At 38.6% G+C, this 17,839-nt stretch overlaps 1 protein-coding gene across 8 annotated transcripts in view; it reads right to left on the bottom strand.

Moving 5' to 3' along the window:
• SCML2 (Scm polycomb group protein like 2) overlaps nt 1-17,839 on the bottom strand; it is a 112,318-nt gene that overhangs the window by 16,150 nt on the left and 78,329 nt on the right. For 7 of the 8 annotated variants that reach the window (XM_059720887.1, XM_059720890.1, XM_059720891.1 and 4 more), the window contains 3 exons: nt 13,322-13,572; nt 6,363-6,498; nt 3,672-3,875 (listed from right to left, as the gene is read on the bottom strand). In XM_059720887.1, coding sequence (XP_059576870.1) covers nt 3,672-3,875; nt 6,363-6,498; nt 13,322-13,572 — 591 coding nt within the window. The remainder of the gene's footprint in view (nt 1-3,671; nt 3,876-6,362; nt 6,499-13,321; nt 13,573-17,839) is intronic. The other variant, XM_059720893.1, reaches the window with a different exon arrangement.

Raw genomic sequence — 17,839 nt, 5'->3', positions numbered from 1 at the left:
ACTTGCCAGGGCAGCTTTTTATACTGCTGGGGCCAGCACAGGTGCTGGCCCTGGGCTCTAGCTCCCCCTGGCTGCAGAACCAGGAGGAGCCAGGCAGGGTTATTTTGCCCCAAGTGGCACAACTTGCCCCAAGTCAAAGTGCATGTCTGGGCATGTGCGCTGAAGCAAAAATCCCCAGCTCAAATTTGCACCGCTTCTATTTGAGCTGCTGCAAGCACACATGCTTGCATGTGTGGACGTGCCCATGAAGTCCTCTAGTTCCTGTTTTGGGATATCCCAAGGAGTTGGCTTCTACTGGGCACTCCATCAGTTACAGAGATCTACTGACAGACATACTACAAAAATCACAGTCACCCCAACAAAAATTAAAAGCCTCTCAGGATAGTCTTGTGGTCTATTCATATGCTCTCTTTTTGAATGAATTCACTACTTTTCTTGCCCCAGCTTCCCACTTTAAATACAAATAATACTTTTTTACCTCTCAACATTTTCTGAAGATAAATCTAGAAAACGTGTGAGAAACACAGATACTATGTAAAATCCCACAATTAAGGAATCTATAAATAATCTGGGCAAAAGAAACCTTCCCTATACCCTGCAATGTGTCACAGCAATCATGGGATGAGAGGACTGTGGAATCAGTGGCAGCCATTGTGCCTCTCATAAAATACTATTATTTAAAAATATTCAATAACTTTCCTGTTCTTATTGTGACAGTTTTCTGGTGGTTTCCATAAATCCCTGGCTATTGTCATAGAATCTGGATATTGGAGAAACTTGTCAAAACTTTGGATGAAGTTTTATCAATGAACAAGAAATTAATTGAAAAACATGGTTTTAGTCATACCCAAACTATCTGCAAATATAGGTTGTATTTGCCAAATAGTTTCAGATGAAAAAAATAAAAAAACAGGCTAGAGTTACAAAACTATGTCAGTGGCATCAGAACTGTGCCCTTTTAACCCATGGGCCAGGTACAGACATACTTTTACTGGTATAAGTGATCAGAAACCAGTCTATACTCATAACAAAACAGATGTTCAGCACACAAACCTGGTCTGTGTCCATATCAGAACAAAAGGTTGGGGCACACAAACTGGTTTAAGAATGGCAGAACTCGGTCTAAGATTTGCACCCCTAATCAAAGGGCAAATGTGTGTTCTGTTTGCTACCAATCTAAACTACACCGCTTACAGAAAACTGCCTAAGATCGATTTTGCCTCGGGGTTTTTGAATGTCTGCACTGAGCCATTACTTCATGGGTTAAAGCACTTACCTAGAAGGTAGGAGACTCAGGTTCAATTCCCTCCTCTGTCTGAGGGACCTGAAGCAACATCTCCTACTGAGAGCTGTGATAGCCCTTATTCTGGTTGAGTGTTTTAACCTGAGTTATTGGGTAAAAGAGGGGTAACAGAAACCTTTCACCATTAACAGCTTTTTTAATCTAAACCTTCATTTCCTTTTCTTTCTTACACATGCCTAAAATTAAACATTTCTTTTCAGGATGACTGGAACATTTAGCAATGAGCAAACACAATTTTCTATGGTGTTTCTTTTTTCTGGCAAGAAAAACAAAGGGTTTTGTGTTTTGTTTTGTTTAAATTTAGTTTAATCTGAGTGATTTTTCCCCCCTTTGTCTTTGTGGTTTGGCAGAAGAACCAAAAAAATCCATTATTTGCACATTTCTAACAAGGATATTGCCCATCTCCCTGCTAGCACAAAACTGTTTTCTACCGGAGATGTAGTTTTGTGTCTCAAAAATTCATAAGTCTGAATAGTTTTTTTTATCTGTACTATGATAAAGTTAATGAAACACATTATTTTTACTCATTTTTTTGGACTGATATCTCACTCTGCTCAGCCCAAATTTTGCAAAGCTGTCCAACCTGTTTTTATATTGACCAGTATTTTGTTCATTCTAGTTAACCAAACCAGTACCAAAATACTGGAGCTTGCCTCATTTCCCTTGGGAGAACTTTCCTTTACCAAGAAGTTTCTCTTAATATTCAGACTACACGTGCCCCTTTCGAGATTTCATTTTACTACACAAGTTCTGCTTTTTAGTGTTTCCATTTGGAGATGGTCATAAGCATTTTAGCGCAACTTTGATAGGCAAATTCTGCATAAAGAAGAAAGTGTCTATGCTTCACAAACAACAATGTTGTAGAAAAGCCCCTGGAAATTAGGTAGGGTTTAAAATATGACATCTTACTCACCTGACCCCTCAGTATCCCACATAGTTAGCTGGAACCCAACTTCCCAAACTTTCAGACTTGCGGGCTCCTGATTAGCCAGGACTTTCAGGAACCCCAGATCACCAGCAGTACAGGTTTGCAGATTCAAGCCTATCCAATCTAAAATACTGCCACAACACTAGGGAGAGCCGGATGGAAACACTAATGATTCTATCCAGTAGAGCTGGATGGAAACTAATGATAGATACGCTTTCAAACCACACATCTGTGTTTTTGAGTTTTGTTCCAAGTCTGAATAAAACCAAACTGAAAATCTTTTAATCCTCTGTGAAACAAAATTACTGTTCTCCGCCCAGCATTATTCATACCCATTAATCCTACATACCAATTGGGACATGATTTAGCCCTTATAATAATAATAAAAATATAAAATAATGCACATTGCAAAATATACTTTGTTCATGTAATCTGACAGTTGCTTGCTTTATTTATGACACTATGCTAGTAATTTCTGCTTATAATTTGTACAAATAAAGACGTCATAGTTTCAGAACCTCACTTGCAGACAGCTATTCATATTTTTACTGAGAAGTAACAAGAGCCTCCATTTTCGTGCGCATACTTGTGTTCAAGCTGAGCACAAAAATTAGCAAAGTTCTGCTACATGTGGGTAAGGATATTTTAATACGGTAGGGCAGAACAATCTTTTATGAGGGTTTAATTAAACTGGTATCCCACTAATCATCTTTCACATCTGGTGTTAATGTAGAAAAATTAAAGTAAGGCAAACCGTTTTTACTGCCTGTGATGGAATTATGAATTGATATGTTAACTACTGTACAGAAAATTGCCTAACCCATAAGAAAAACTCTGTCAAGCAGCAGCTATGGAGCTTAAGCTATAGGAATAATTTATCTGCAGAGCTGCCATCAGTGTGTAGCGGAAATAAACCTATTCCTTAAAACAGGACATAGGTGTTTGAATACTGACCATAAGACATTGCTAGAATATATGTATGGAAAATAAAAGTGGCACTGGTAGCTTTGCTTAACACATATGGAACCAGTTATCTGGAACCTAAACAGATTAGTTTGAAACTTTTCACCCACTTGGTTAAAGCATCAAGAACACAAACAGTGCGTATGGATAAGATTATGTGAATCACTTGAATTAATAATGCTGAAATTTAACTTGCACTGAACTTCCTTGACAAATGTTTGGCTATGGCTGTTTAATGAGGTGCAAACAAGTTCTACTTTGTAATAAGAATTTAACTGTGCTGTATGGTATATGTAATTTAACATTCTTATTGCTAAATTCAAATTAAGAAAACTAGTTGAATCATTTTGAACCCTGCATTAAGATGCAAATTAAGTGCTGACTTTAGATTCTCGGGCATTAAAGGCAGCCACAATTGAGTAGTCTTAGCTGTGCTTAAAGATTTACAAAAACAATATAAAAATGTTAGCTGCATACCGTTTATCATCTCCCCTCCATGATGCCCTGACTTCAGGAATCCAAAGACTGTTTTGGATTGACAGGCACAGTCTACACAGGCCTGCACAGCCTGCTGAAGTACCACATTTACAGGACCTGGTCCAAAGTGATCTGGAAGTTGCTGAACTTTCTTCTTATCCAGGTGAGGTCCAGCGTTTCCATGCTTGTTAACATACACGCAAACTGAAAAATTACAAGCCATATTTTACCATGGAATCTGCCTGCTTCAGGCACAGTCAATATACTCAAGAACTAAATATTTTCACAAGTTTGGCTTTTACTGAAAAGCATATTGTTCAGTTTAACTGATACAATAAATACCTAACCTTTCCCTAACATCAGGATTTGCCAATAGTTAAAAATGGAAGTTGTAATGCAGTAATAGATCAGCCAAGCCTGACATTGCAAGGAGACCAGAATTTTGACCAGCTATCAAAACTGTCAACTGCGCAAGCCTTCCTTGCCCCACACTTGAACATTTGCATTCAATTAATATGCTTTCTTCTGCAGTTATCACCAAGTACCCCTTTTGATCCTCTTCTGCATAACTTAGTTTAACTCTATGGTCAATGTTCTTTGCCAACCCCTAGAATTTGTTGAACTGTGTGCACAGTGATGCCTGACAAAGCATCAGTGCAGTGCTCCACAGTGTGAAAAATACCCCCAGTGTGTGTTGTACATAAAGTATTCACTTCCACAGGAAGCACCATGCAGCTTGTCCCTTTAATGCTTTTACATTTAAAATAGCAAATATAGCTTCCTATAAGACTAAGTGAATGGTGGTGCCAAACCCCAAGACAATCACCACCCAACCTAGCTGCCAGCCACGTAAGTCCAAATTCCTTTCTTTTTCAACCTGCCCTGTGTTTAAAACCCTCCTACCTCACCACCACAAAATATTCCCAGCCTGTATTTGTATTTGCCACTGAACCTTGCCCAGAGGAAGACTTCATAACACTAAAGTCAACTGATAGATGCTCTGAACTATAGAAGCACACAGTAGAAAAGGAAGACCTAAACTAAACCGCATTACTCTGTAAATAACATATGGAACTTTAGAGTTAAAATCTACCAAAACAGCAGTCAAATACATTTTTATGAAGACATATTCTGCAAAATGAACAAGCACAACAGAAGCCACAACAAAAAGCAACTGTTCACTCAAGGGAGATAGAGCTATCACAGCCATTAGGATACGTAGGTTAACCAACAAGACAAAAAAAGTGGTGGAATGCTGATGATGCTGAAGTCAATAGGAGTTTTGCCACTGACTACAAGGAGACCAGGATTTTTCTTTTTGTATTTATCATGACTTAATAACACACTGTTCTATTGTTCAGAGCAGGCATAAGAGTTAATATGAAAGAAATCTGCCTTGTTGAACTATGGCATTTTTGGGGGGTTTAAATGAAATTTGGATTTTTAAAGTGATTGAAATATGTAAAAACAATTTTAATGATCCCAAATTCTACATTCCTATCTATTCGCTTTTTGACATCAGAAGTTGCAGGAAGCACAGCCATGGTGGTGCAGAGAAATATAGCAATCTATAAAATATTTCGTTTTTAAAAAAAAAATCCTCTCACTCGGGCTGAAGAATGTTTGTAAATATGACAGATCATTTGACTGTTACATGCTTACCTCTGCCTTGATGCTAACTGGGAATGTCTGCAAAAGACGTTTCAAGGGGAGACTAATTCTACTGTGCATTAGTGTGACAGGCAAAACCCATGCTAATGTGCTAATGCACAGAATTAGTCTACTACGCAATAGCATCACCTAAAATGTGTGCGCCGGCACTACTGCACAGTAGCACCAGTTACTGCACATTTAGTTAGTAGTACCTGTTATTACCTGGCAATAACAGGTACTAACTAAATGTGCAGTAACCACTGCACATTAATGCACGTGTAGATGTGGCCACTGTGAAGCAGGAGTTAAGGAAAGGGAAAGGCAAAAAAGGAAACAGTTTCTTTTGTAAATGCAACTTAAAATGGTAGTACTTTACCTACTCCTATTTTGGATACTCAGCAGATGTTCAGAATTTGACCAACAATATACACATTTGAGGCCTATTTAGCTAACAAGTTTTTTTCTTTTCTATCACCCATTTGATAATATGGTTCAAAGTCTTTTTTTTTTTTTTAATGAGGTCTACTTCTCCTGCTTACCTTAACTTAGCCCACTTCTCCTAGATGGCTTCTTTCAATAAAAATGTATGCAGAAAACCACACCTTTAAGACCTAGTTCTATGTTCTCTGGAGTGTAATGGGGTATTAGGTAGTCTTTTGAGGACAGCTATTTCCAGTAAAGTTTGCTCATGACTGAGATGGAAATAAGGACACACTTTTATTATGCCTTTTTTCTTCTCATCACCAGCAGATGCTAGGCTATTGCAGAAAACTGAAAGCAATGGACTTTCTGATTCACACACCAAGCGTTATGCTATTTAGGCATCAAATTGCTGATGTCTTGGTGCTGTCTTCTTACAATGCATGCATTAAATACCAATCTTACCTAAGTACATCTGGAGACCTGCAATTTAAATATATGTTAGCAGGATAGTGGTTTACAGTAATGTTTACAATTATGAATAATGGTGGCATAAAATGATGTGATTATTTCTCTTTAAAGGGCGAGGTGATTTCATATTCAGCATTTCCATTTTACCTGTGGATATAACAGCTGCTGTTGTACCAGCAATGCCAATGCCATCTTTAAGTACCTGTGTACTGCCACTGTCCCCATCAGGAGAAGTAAGTGGAGATGAAGGTGCAGGAGGAGACTGAACTGGTGAGGTTTTTTTCTGTTTAAACAAAAGACCCAACAAACAAACAAACAAAATCAGTAAAAGATGTTTTCTTAAAGAACATACAATCAGAAGAAAACTGGATATTATCACACACTACTACAGTGACGAGAACATGCCTTCAAAGTACCATCTACTGCAATGAAGCTCATTCCATCCAAAATGAAGAGCCTGTACTATATAAATTAACCCATCTGTATACCTTTGATAACTATTCAACTAAATCAGCGAGGCAGCTAATGAGGGAACCCCTTATCTAACAAAGGAGGGACCAACTGAGAATAGGAAATAAAGGTACTGAGAAGCAGGGAGCTCCAACACATTAACTCCTCATCCTTTTAACCCTTACAAATCAAGCCAATGATTTTTATTTACTTCCCTTGCCATACACATTTTAAGCCAGTGCTGCTCTGCCTTTTTACCCATTGTTGTCTGTCTATGGGCCAGATCCAGCCAGGGATCCTGATGTGGTGCCTGAGGCAGGCACAGCAGAGACCCATGTGACTGCAGGAGAGGAGGGGCGGGGGCACCCTAGCCCCAATTCAGCTGCAAAGGGGGGGGGGGGGGGGGCAGCAGCTCAGCCATGCACAGGCGGAGGGAATGGGCTGGACCCAATTCAGCCATGTGAGGACTGGGGAGTACTGCCTGGCTCTGATTTGGCTTTGCGGGGGGGAGGGGCATGGGAATTTGGCAGCAGGAAACAAAGGCAATATTAACAGCCACTGGTCCTCCACTGCCAAATTTCCCAATTCAGGGGGAGCCCTATGAGCCAAGTTCTGTCTCCATGGGCCACATCAGGCCTGCAGGCTGAGCCGTTTTAAGCTAATCAGGTCTGTAAATAAGCTGCTTGAATTGTTGAGCAGCTCCTGTATGCAACCTGGGCAAGAAGCTGCAAAAAGCTGTATAAGACTACTAGACAGGCCCTGATATTAAACTCCAGGCAAATCGCTTTTGAAAATGTGTAGCCTCTACTAAGATTTGTTTCAGTATCATAACCACTTAATTCATCCAGCTGTTGTGTGTCTAGTAAAACCCAGAATGGCATAAGGCATCTAAAATGGCAAAACAGTAAATCCAATACAAACATGTTACTAATGACCCTGTTTCCCCTTTATGAGAAAAAACACACATAAAATACATCTTATCTTCTGCTCTCAGCTCTGTTTAAAACTTCCTTTGCACCAGCAACTGTCTTTGATACCACCATATCATCATTCATATATGGGATTTAAGGCCAGGTACAGACGTTGTACTTTTACCAGTGTAAGGGATCAGAAACTGGTCTATACCTGTAACAGAACAGAAGTCTGGCACACAAAATTGGTTTATAGCCATAACTGAAGTCCAGCACACAGATTGGTTTAAAAATGGTGGAACCGAGTCTCTGATTTGCTCCTCCCCACCCCACCAAATGGAAAATGTGTGTTCTGTTTGCTACCAAACTAAACTACGTTGCTTACAGAAAACTATGCAACTCAGATCAATTCCTCCTCAGGCTTTTTGAATGTTTGTACCTACCCTACGAGGCAGTGTTAGGCAAGCAGTTTGGAAAAGGTAAGGGATGGTGAGGGGAGATATACTGCTCCCATGGAAGTAGCTGGGGGCTCTGAGCCTGCAAAGGTCAGAGAAGGCATACATCTTCACAGGTACTGAGTGGATGGTGAAAAACAAGCTCATTGTCAGTAGCTACTTATTTCATAAATGTAGACTGTCTTCCTCTATGACTGTGCTTCCTCAAGGCAAGCCCGTAGTAGTGCAGAACATGTACAATAAAATACTAAACTAAAATGTTCAAAAAGTTTCAAATACCCAAATGTCATGAGATCGTTTAAAATATGTTAAACTATAATTATTTGCCTTTTGGTTATGGAGTGTTTAGGGTACATTCAGATTATAGGAAAGTAAGGCTGGAAGGGACCTCTTAAAGTCATGTAGTCCAGCCACCCCTAACTAAACCATCCTAGCTAAGTGTTTGGTTAACCAGCTTTTTTAAATTACCAGGGATGAAGATTCTACAGCCTCTCTATGTAGCTTATTCCAATGCTTGACCAATCTCATAGTCAGAAAGTTCTTCCTTGTCTCCAAACTGAATTTCCTCTGCTGCAGTTTGAGGCCATTATTCCTAATCTGTCCTCACAGCCAAAGAGAAAAGTCTATCTCTATCCTTGGATAATAATTCTGTATAATTTTGTTAAACCAGGAAAATATTTATTTTTAAATCGGATAGGCTATTAATTATGAGTATGTCTGAAAATAAAGGGAATTTTAGAGTAGTTTTAACCCATTTCCATTTCTCTCCATCAGATCAGATGCTTTACTTTCAAAAATGGCCAGTCCCATGTTGCTTCGCACAAATTTAAGAATATTGGGATTTATACCAATGTACAGACTACCTCATGGAGGCTTCCATACTACTGCAAAACAACAGAAAGCTGACTGATGATGTGGTGAGGTTTCTCCTTTTTCCTACCTTCTACATTAGATGCAGGCTGCAGCCAAGGCTAGGGATTATGACTGGGGTGTGCCAGTGGTTCCTTCTAGGACTTAAAACCAGAGGTTCCTGGGTAGAGGGTCTTGCCCCTCTCTGTTCAGGGTCTGACAGATTGCCAGATTTGGGGTCAAGAAGGATTTTTACCCCATGGTCAGACTGGAATGGAATGTGGAGGTTTCTGCCTTCCTGTAGTGGGGAGTGTGGGCCTCTGCTTAAGCTCTCGAGTGTATATTAACTAACTTTAACAGAAGCAGGACATTGGCTGCCATGCTCCCCGTTTCATCTGTGGCAGTTAGGGAGTTATGTGTTGTGTTGTGTCAGTACTGGTGGCAATTTTACTAAGAGGTTAGATTATGAACCTGTATAGGGTGGTTTGGATAGGGATGGTCCTGCCTCTGCAGGGGGGTGGACTAGATGACCTATGCAGGTCCCTTCCAGCTCTGCTTCTCTGTGATTCTATAATTAAACTGAATGACATTAAAAGGAAACCTAAAATTGCTGTTTTCAACCAGGGCAAATGGAGCAGGCTGATCAACTCTCACAATCTTCAGTGAAATTTAGGAATGTATTTCCCTCAAATTCCTTTAAAAAAATTACAACTAAATGACTTTTAATATTATTTTTCACATGGAGATATTGATATCATGAATTAAACATGAGATTATCTGTGCAACTGTGGAAAGAACTGGAAAACTGAGAAAGGGCCCCTATGACAATCTCTGTCAAATTGTAGACCAATAAAGGTAGATTATGGTAAAAAAAATGCATTAACTAGCTACTCAGCTAGTTAAAACTTTGAGTCAGACAGAATCTATGATTATAATTATGATTTGTCAATTAATAAACAACATATAGAGAGTGAATTTTGCCTGCTTAAGTAAGTCTCTTGAAGGCAAACTCTAATACCTGTACAAAGTAGTAATTTAAAACGCAGATGTAAACATTTCATTTTACAGCAGCTGAAAAGAGATTAACAACACTAGAATGAAATATTAAAAATTTTCAAGAATTGTGTTCTGATTTTTGGCTCAGTAATGGTTCATTGTTAGTTTCCTCTTACTAAAACAGGCAACCAATTACTTGCTAAGGGCAGAAAGGAAAAGAGAAGTCAGAAAGCAGTGGACTGGACAGAAAGGAGCATAAATCAAAACACTGAATGGAAGGATGAAGTAAAAGTAGGGGCCTCCCTTTTTCAAATCTTGTTTTTGGTATGAACAAAGCTAAATAGATTAAAATAACCCTTTGTCTTTATTGACATGGTATAAAATGTTGTTTATATATAAAAAAAGAAAAGAATAAAAGGGAAAAACAGTGTTTTCCTGTCACATGACAAACTGGCAAACACCATGTAGTGCAAGCTGAAGAAGAATGGTAAGGAGTCAAAATACATAAAAGGAAGATTTAAATTTTGCCATATTTAAGTCTCTGGTATAGTGCAGGCTTCATGATGCCTGCCATGTAATCTCACATGTCCTTTGAGCATGAAGCCCCCCTGAAATCAAAAGGATGGTTTTCTCATTTTTTCACTGAAAAGGGTAATAGCTGAGATACTCAAAAAAAAAAAAATGAGCATGTATGCAACTTTTCTTGAATTATATAACATTCTTGTGCTTCTCAAGTGTAGTAAAACAAAAACCATTAATAAAACATCTAAACATCATCATATAAAAGAGAACACTACTTCAAGCAGTTCAATCGGGACAGAATAGTTAACTAGAAGTGGTCAGTTTACAAAATCAACATGGGCTTATATTTTACCATTTGATTGAGAGGGTGAATTTGAAACCACTTGTACAGCAACAAACACTGTATTCATGATTGGATACAGGAATTTGAAAAGGAGAGTGTGGGAGCAGTGACCAGCCCTTGCAGGATGGCTGCACGCTCTCGTTCAACCTCCCCACAATAACTGGGTGGGAAGACTTTACTGAGAGACCAGAAGCCAGTGACTTTTTGGCTAAGTACAGACAGTCTAAAAGTCCAAAGCAGAATTGTTTCAGTCTCTGCAGGTTAGTCTAAACTCGTGTAGACTGAACCAATAAGACAGACAGTCACTTTTTATTCTGGAAATGCAGCCACATGCCTGTAGTGGCCCAGGCCAGAAGCTGAGGAACGCTAAAGCACACCTCCCCGCTCAGCTGAAGCAGACAGCATGGGAGGGATGTGCAGGGGAGATGCAAAGCATACTGGGATGCAGGAGGGCTGTGAGTTAACGTGAACCTAGAGAGGATCTCAACCAAGTTTAATAAACTGGTTTAACCTAAATTAGTTTTGTCTAATACTATAACCATCCAGGTTTATCTTAAACCAGTTTTGGCCATTTTGAAAGCAGAACTGAACTTCTGTTGTGTTACAAATTTGAACCGGTTTCCAATCACTTATACCAATTTATGTGTAACTTCTCTCCCTAGCCTTTAGGTCCCCAAAGCAGGAAAAAATCCTGCTTCCCCACTCATACCTGGCATGTCCTCTCCCATTTACTCCCTTCCCCACCTGCCAGTGCCACTGTCCCTGGCTGACCTGGGGGCAGGGGGACCTCCAGAGCAATCCTGCCCTGCTGCAGCTAGGCTGCACAGGGAGACAGGCTCAGCCAGGGGTACCGGCAGCAAGTGGGTTCTCCCTCCTTGAACCTGCTCCCAAGCTGGTGGGGAACACTAGGGTGGGGGGATCAGATAGGGAGAGAGAACTCATCTACACATATAACATAGAATATCTTTGTAGCTGTTTTTTATGGTGCCTTAAAATTGAATGTGTGGCATGCCCCATCTCCATACTGACATATCTGTTGGCATCAGGGTGGGGCCCACCTGGTCCCAGTTGGATACCACAGGCCGCTCCCGGTCCCTGTGCCCCATGCCCTTGCACAGTCCAGTGTCTGTAGGCTGGGGCTGCCTAGGGGTCTGCAAGTGCCAGGTGGGGAGAGTGAATTAGCTCCCTCCATTTGGCAGATTTAAAGCTGTGTGCCCAGCAGCCCCATGCAGGACTGTACCTTGTGCAGCTTTCAACTTGCCAGTGTATGTGAAACACAGGATCTGGGTGCCATATGTGCTGACAAGTTGAAAGAGCATGATTGGGATCTGATCCTTGATTTCCTCAAACTACACATCCTGCACATGTGGCATGGCAGGCTATGTGATTATTCTGATCTGGGATGAGTTCCCACTGTGTCATTAAATTAACTTGTACTGGGGGCCCAAGACTCACTCTTGTGTAGCAGCCATATTTTTTTAAAAGAAAAGTACTAGTTCATTTTGTGAAGAGTCTAATGCTGTCAGAGTAGGCACGCATGAGGTGTTTTCTGAAAATGCCTACATCAGACACCTCAGGGGACCTACACATTTGTTTACCAAGCCCCTACCAAGCCCCAATCACAATCAGGCTTAGATGGGGGAAGAGACACTTACAAAAGCTTAGCGAGGCAGCTTTGCACTAGGGGCAGCTGTGATGTCTAGGGCAGCACTGGCTGCCACCATGTTAATTGCAGTAGTGGCAGCCTTTGCGCCACCCACAAAGGTGGGACTAGGGGCTGCTGCCTTGGTTGTCCCCAGCGTTCCCTCTAAGCTGAGTGGCATATGCAGTTGTGCAGATGCACCTGGCAGTGTGACATGAGCATGCCTGCGCAGCCGCGCATGCTGCACAGCTTAGAGGAACCACTGGTTGTCCCCCTCAGTTACACTGCTTCATGGCAAGTTGTTCAGATCAGGACGGTTCTAAGCATGCCACAGAAGCAGAATTCCATGCATTTATGCACTTTTAGATTGAAACAGGAAAAGGTCTATTGAGTTTAGACGCCACTACCCCATCTAAATTGGTTTTGGATTTGGGTGGAATTTAGGTGTTTATGTTCTTTTTTTTTAAATGTATTTACATCCCTTATTTGATTTGACCTACATTAAAAACAAAGGGTTAAGTTAAATAGCACAAACTTAACATGTATTTCAGTAAATGCGTTTATTTCAGTAAGAAAACAACTAAATTTAAGTAAGCTAGATCTTCCCTGCACTTGGAAATTTACTGAAATAGATTTTTTTCAGAAGAATTATTCATAATAATAAATCCAGTGGATTAAGCTAAATTGGGAAAAAAAATCCTTATTCCAAAACAAGTGGCCTCACAGAGGTTTATACTGAAAGTAAAAAACCCCAGCATTCCATTCTAGTTATTTCAGGAAATTTCCAAATACAGAGTAACTCTAAGTGACTGAAGGGAAAATAGCACCAGGCTTTACATGAAATTATGTGCGTTTGTTCAAATACATAAATAAATAAATAAATAAATACAACATTGTAAAGAACTGCAATACCCATTGAACTGGTAAATGGAACAAACCTTTCTTCCAGGTTTCAAGGTTTTTTCCCTTGTTTTGAGATTTTCGGTATGAGTGGCGTTTTTTGTCAAAGGACTATTTTTAGGAGACTTGCCCTTCGTAGGAACTACAGATTGCCCGGTAGGTTTAGCCCGACTTTGTTTTCTGCCCCGCTGAGCTGATCCTGAAGCAGATTTCTGTGGTGACTGCATTGCACGCCGGGTCACTTTGGAAGGGGAAGACTGGGTTTTTGCACTAGTCTTCGTAGTGGAAACTGAGGAAATACAAAGCAAAGGAGGAGAAAAAACCCGCTCAAAATGAATTTCAGAATTTGAAGACATTTTATATCATTATGCTGGGGTTAATTTGTGTTAGAAAAGCAACTATTTTAAGAACTATTTTTTTTTAAATTGCTGCATATGTATTTATAAAATTACATTTAAAAATATCAAACAGGCATCTAGTGTCACTACTTAATTTATCTAAACCTGAAAGTAACAGAATCTGTTCCATCCAAAATGTATTTAAGAGCAATTATTCTACAAGGAATTATTTTCAGATAAAATTCAAAGACTATTTGAATCCACTCACCCTGCAGATGTTCCTTATAGTTCTCACTATTACTACTAATAAACCTACATTTTCATTATGCTTTCTCATCCAAAAGAATCTCAAAGGGTCTTAGTGTAAGAAATCAATCCACCCATCTCTAAAGGCAGTTGCTGCCAAAGTAATACAATGCAACTATTTAACAGTGTACAATGTTACAAAAGAATTGTGAGCAGAAGATAAAGAAAAACATCCAAGTACAAAGATGTAATTTTTTATAAGCAAAATAAAAAATAACTAGAATTTGTCAAAGATACTAGGATAAAAACCAAAGTCCTTGTGAAAAATGCAAAAAATGCAAAAAGATGACTTATATTAAATGATCATTTCTTCAGCTTTAAAATTCCTTGCAAGAAGGAATTGGCAGCATCATGCTCACCATTTTAATCTTAACCCTGCTTGAAAAAAAAAGAAAAGTAAAGAACAACAGCTATGAAATAGTTTCTTGGTGTGTCCAAATGTCCTTTGCAGGTTCTTTCATCCAAATAAAAATCTTGCCTAACCCTATGTAATTAATCAGGTATGACCATCTCACAGTTTAAAAACAACAAACTGAAAACCATATCAAAGTTCTGTTAAGTAAAGGCTTCCAAGCTAGCAATATATTTTCACCCATTTGATTTTTCTCTAAAGCACTAAGGATGAATTTATTATAACAATTTCTTTGGTAACAGACTGACAATAAAGGACAATGTAAGATGACAAATAGATGGGAGTTGTTTTACATAGATAGCATTGATGAGAATGTATATCTTGTTACTCCCCAGCACTACCTGTGGCCAAGTCAAAAAGCAATACCTGGTTCCAAAAAAAAACTGTACGTATTCTTCTTTAGCAAGATGAATGAGAGAGAGAGACATAGAAGCCTTTGAGGAAGAGGTAAGCCAGTAGAGGCATTAGTCAACCCTTGTACCACAAGGGGAAAAAAGAAAGTTCCCTTTAAAAAAAAAAATCACCTAAAATTAACAAACAAAATAATTCCCCCCCAACCCCCCCTCCGCAGCCTAACCATTCACATACAAAATGTAAAAGATCTGCTTTGATGGATTCTCTGTCACTGGAGGTCTTTAAATCGAGACTGGATGTCTTTCCTAAAAGATATACTTTCCCTCAGTCAGAGGCTTGGAGGTTTCCAGATGCAAGAATCACTATTGCCTGTGCTGTACAGGAGACTGGACCAGATGATCACAATTGTTTTTCCTGGCCTTAAAAAAAAACTACAAATGAAAACGTGAGGGACTTTACATTACGGTTAAGGCAGAATGGAGAAACCTATAGTGTCTGATCTGGAACACTACTACAAACTAAAAGTAGGTCAGGGTGAACTTAAAGTATTTATACTTTCTCCAGTTTCGTGGACAATGTTGTGATGCTTCTATACTGTAAAAACATGATTCACTTTAAACATAAATAAAACTGGAAGCTACATTAGCATGGACATCTAGACAGGCCATTACTGCCAGGCTGTAAAATATAGTACTTAGTGCTGAGCCATGTGTGTGATATGTACCATAACAACCTAGCATTCAGCATTATAACTAATGCTTTTCCTTCTATCAATTACATAAGTTAACTTTAAAAGAAAAATAATTTAACAGAAAAGCAAAATTAACTGTGAACCCCAAAATAATGTCTAAAATGATAATAAACAAAAGTTCTATAAATACAAGTCTAGAAAACTTCAGGATAATTGAATTATGCATGTTTGCTTTATGCCCCTTATAGATCAAATGTCCTTACAAATATTTTTAATGCTAAATATATATTGAATCCATTTGTCTGTCACAAACTGTCTCTACGCATCTAGAAGGAAAAAACTTCTGAATCTGGAAAGTAATCACTTTCCTTTCACTTACGTATTTGAAGATTTATAAGATCTCATGTATAGCATCTTAAATTAAGTTTAAATGAAATTTTAAACCAGTGCAGATAACATCATTCATTATACACTTCTGACTCTTCCAAGTGACAACAGTGAAAGCTGGAGAAGATTATAATATTGCTTTATGTTTATTCCAATATAAAATACAGCTATTTTTATTCATTTATTCTTATCTCACAATTTTGTGTTTAATATATATCAAAGTTGCAAATAAATGTTTGCTATATAAATTTGTTGTGTGCCCATGTATACTGAAAAGAAGCAAACACATTCACATATTTTTTTCCTACTGGAAATGAAATATTAAATAGATGAATAATTTTAAAGTCATGATAAAACAAGTTTTGGTACTAACAAGTTCTAAAGAGCACAGGTACATGTTTCTTCATACAGAGCAAATATTTAGTCCTTTGTAGAAAGGATGGATATCTATAAACAAAGACTAACAATACAAGCAGTACAAACCATTCCATGATGCACTTTTGAAATACAATATAAAAGCATTTTTATTGTGCTGTCTTCCTACCTTGATATTCCAGAGAACCATATATTAGCTGCATTGACCATTAAGGGGGTTTGGCTCCCATTTGTTCATTTTTCTTCTTACTAGGACTGAAACTGATTTTTTGAATAAGCAAGACTACAACAAAGCCCATGCTGCCTATGCAGCAGAACTGAAATAGTAGCAAATGGGGATGGAGCTATTTGCATTTGTTGATTTAAGGCGGGGGGGGGGGGTAGAGGAGAGTGAGAGACTGCAAAAGTAATTCGCATATTGTCTGCAGGCTGTATTGACAGTGATCATCAGTCACCTGCTCATACTTCCTTCACCCCTGCCTTCAGTGGGAGACCAAAGGTTACACTGGGTCACAGAATCTGGAAAGAAATGAAAAGACATGCAAAATCTAGCTGCCAACCCACTGCATCTGTGGACAAAGTTATCCCCACTGGACCACATGTTCCAAAAACTAAGACATTTTAATTGTCTCAAGAGAACTTGTTAAAATATATCAATGAAAAGAAAAGAGAGAAAAAATACCAGGCTCTGCTTGCAATTACTGCAGTATTTAGATAGAATATTTACAACAGAAACAGCACGTTTGCTTTTTCAGTATACTGCTTTGCATCACAATGGTCTTCTCATTTGCACAAACAAAATAAAGCATTTGTTTCATTCTGTTCCTCTGGAAAAAAATATCAACCGTTCAAGTTCCATGGGTTTGATGCATATAATTTAAGTACATAGCATTCCTTCTGATGTCTCTTAACCTATATAAAAAAGTTATTAAAACTCCTCAGAAAAGATAGTCATGTTGAACTAAAACTACAGATGTGCATTATCAACCTTAATGAAAGCCTATACAATTTTAAATATTAACAAAATATTCAGTTTTTAAAGTTTGCAGAGCTATTTAATTTCACTACTGTTGTATTAAAGGTGACATGTGACAGTTTAAGTTAGAAAAATATGCAAGATCTTCCAGGATATCAGTTATTACTACCGTGAAAATATTTTCAAATGCTCCAAAGTCAAATTACTGCCCTGATAATACCATCTCTATAACTTTATGATTAACACATGAAGGAGAAAAGATTTAAATGTCCTGTAATACAACTTCTGCAATCGGTACTAAAGTCCTCATTCACAAAAGTAGATTCGTTGAAAATACTCTATATGAATAAGCCAAATTCAGTTTGGCTTACTCAAGCAAACAAAATACCTGAGCTCCTGGGCTAAGTGTGTGCAGGGAACCAGGGGATTTGACCATACATTATTATACAGGAGATTTTTCTATTAGGCTTCTTCAGAGAGTTGAGTAATTGGTAAACGTAAAGCTGAAAAAAACTCATTCAAGATGTGGGAAACCTATTCAGAAGACTAGACATTCTCCTTCAAATATAAAATTTGCCTTAAAAAATTCTCTTTCACTTTATGCTGTTCACCCTGAGTAAAGCAGAATAAGGCATAAAACTGAAGAATTCATAATATGAAGAATGACTTAATCCAGACAGACTTGGAGAAAGATAATGACCGAAAGTTGTTTGAAGC

This window comes from Alligator mississippiensis, chromosome 1, assembly GCF_030867095.1.
Source record: "Alligator mississippiensis isolate rAllMis1 chromosome 1, rAllMis1, whole genome shotgun sequence".
Classification (NCBI taxonomy): Eukaryota; Metazoa; Chordata; order Crocodylia; family Alligatoridae; genus Alligator; species Alligator mississippiensis.
Note: the sequence above shows the minus strand (reverse complement) of the source record. Positions and strands in the feature narration are given on the sequence as shown.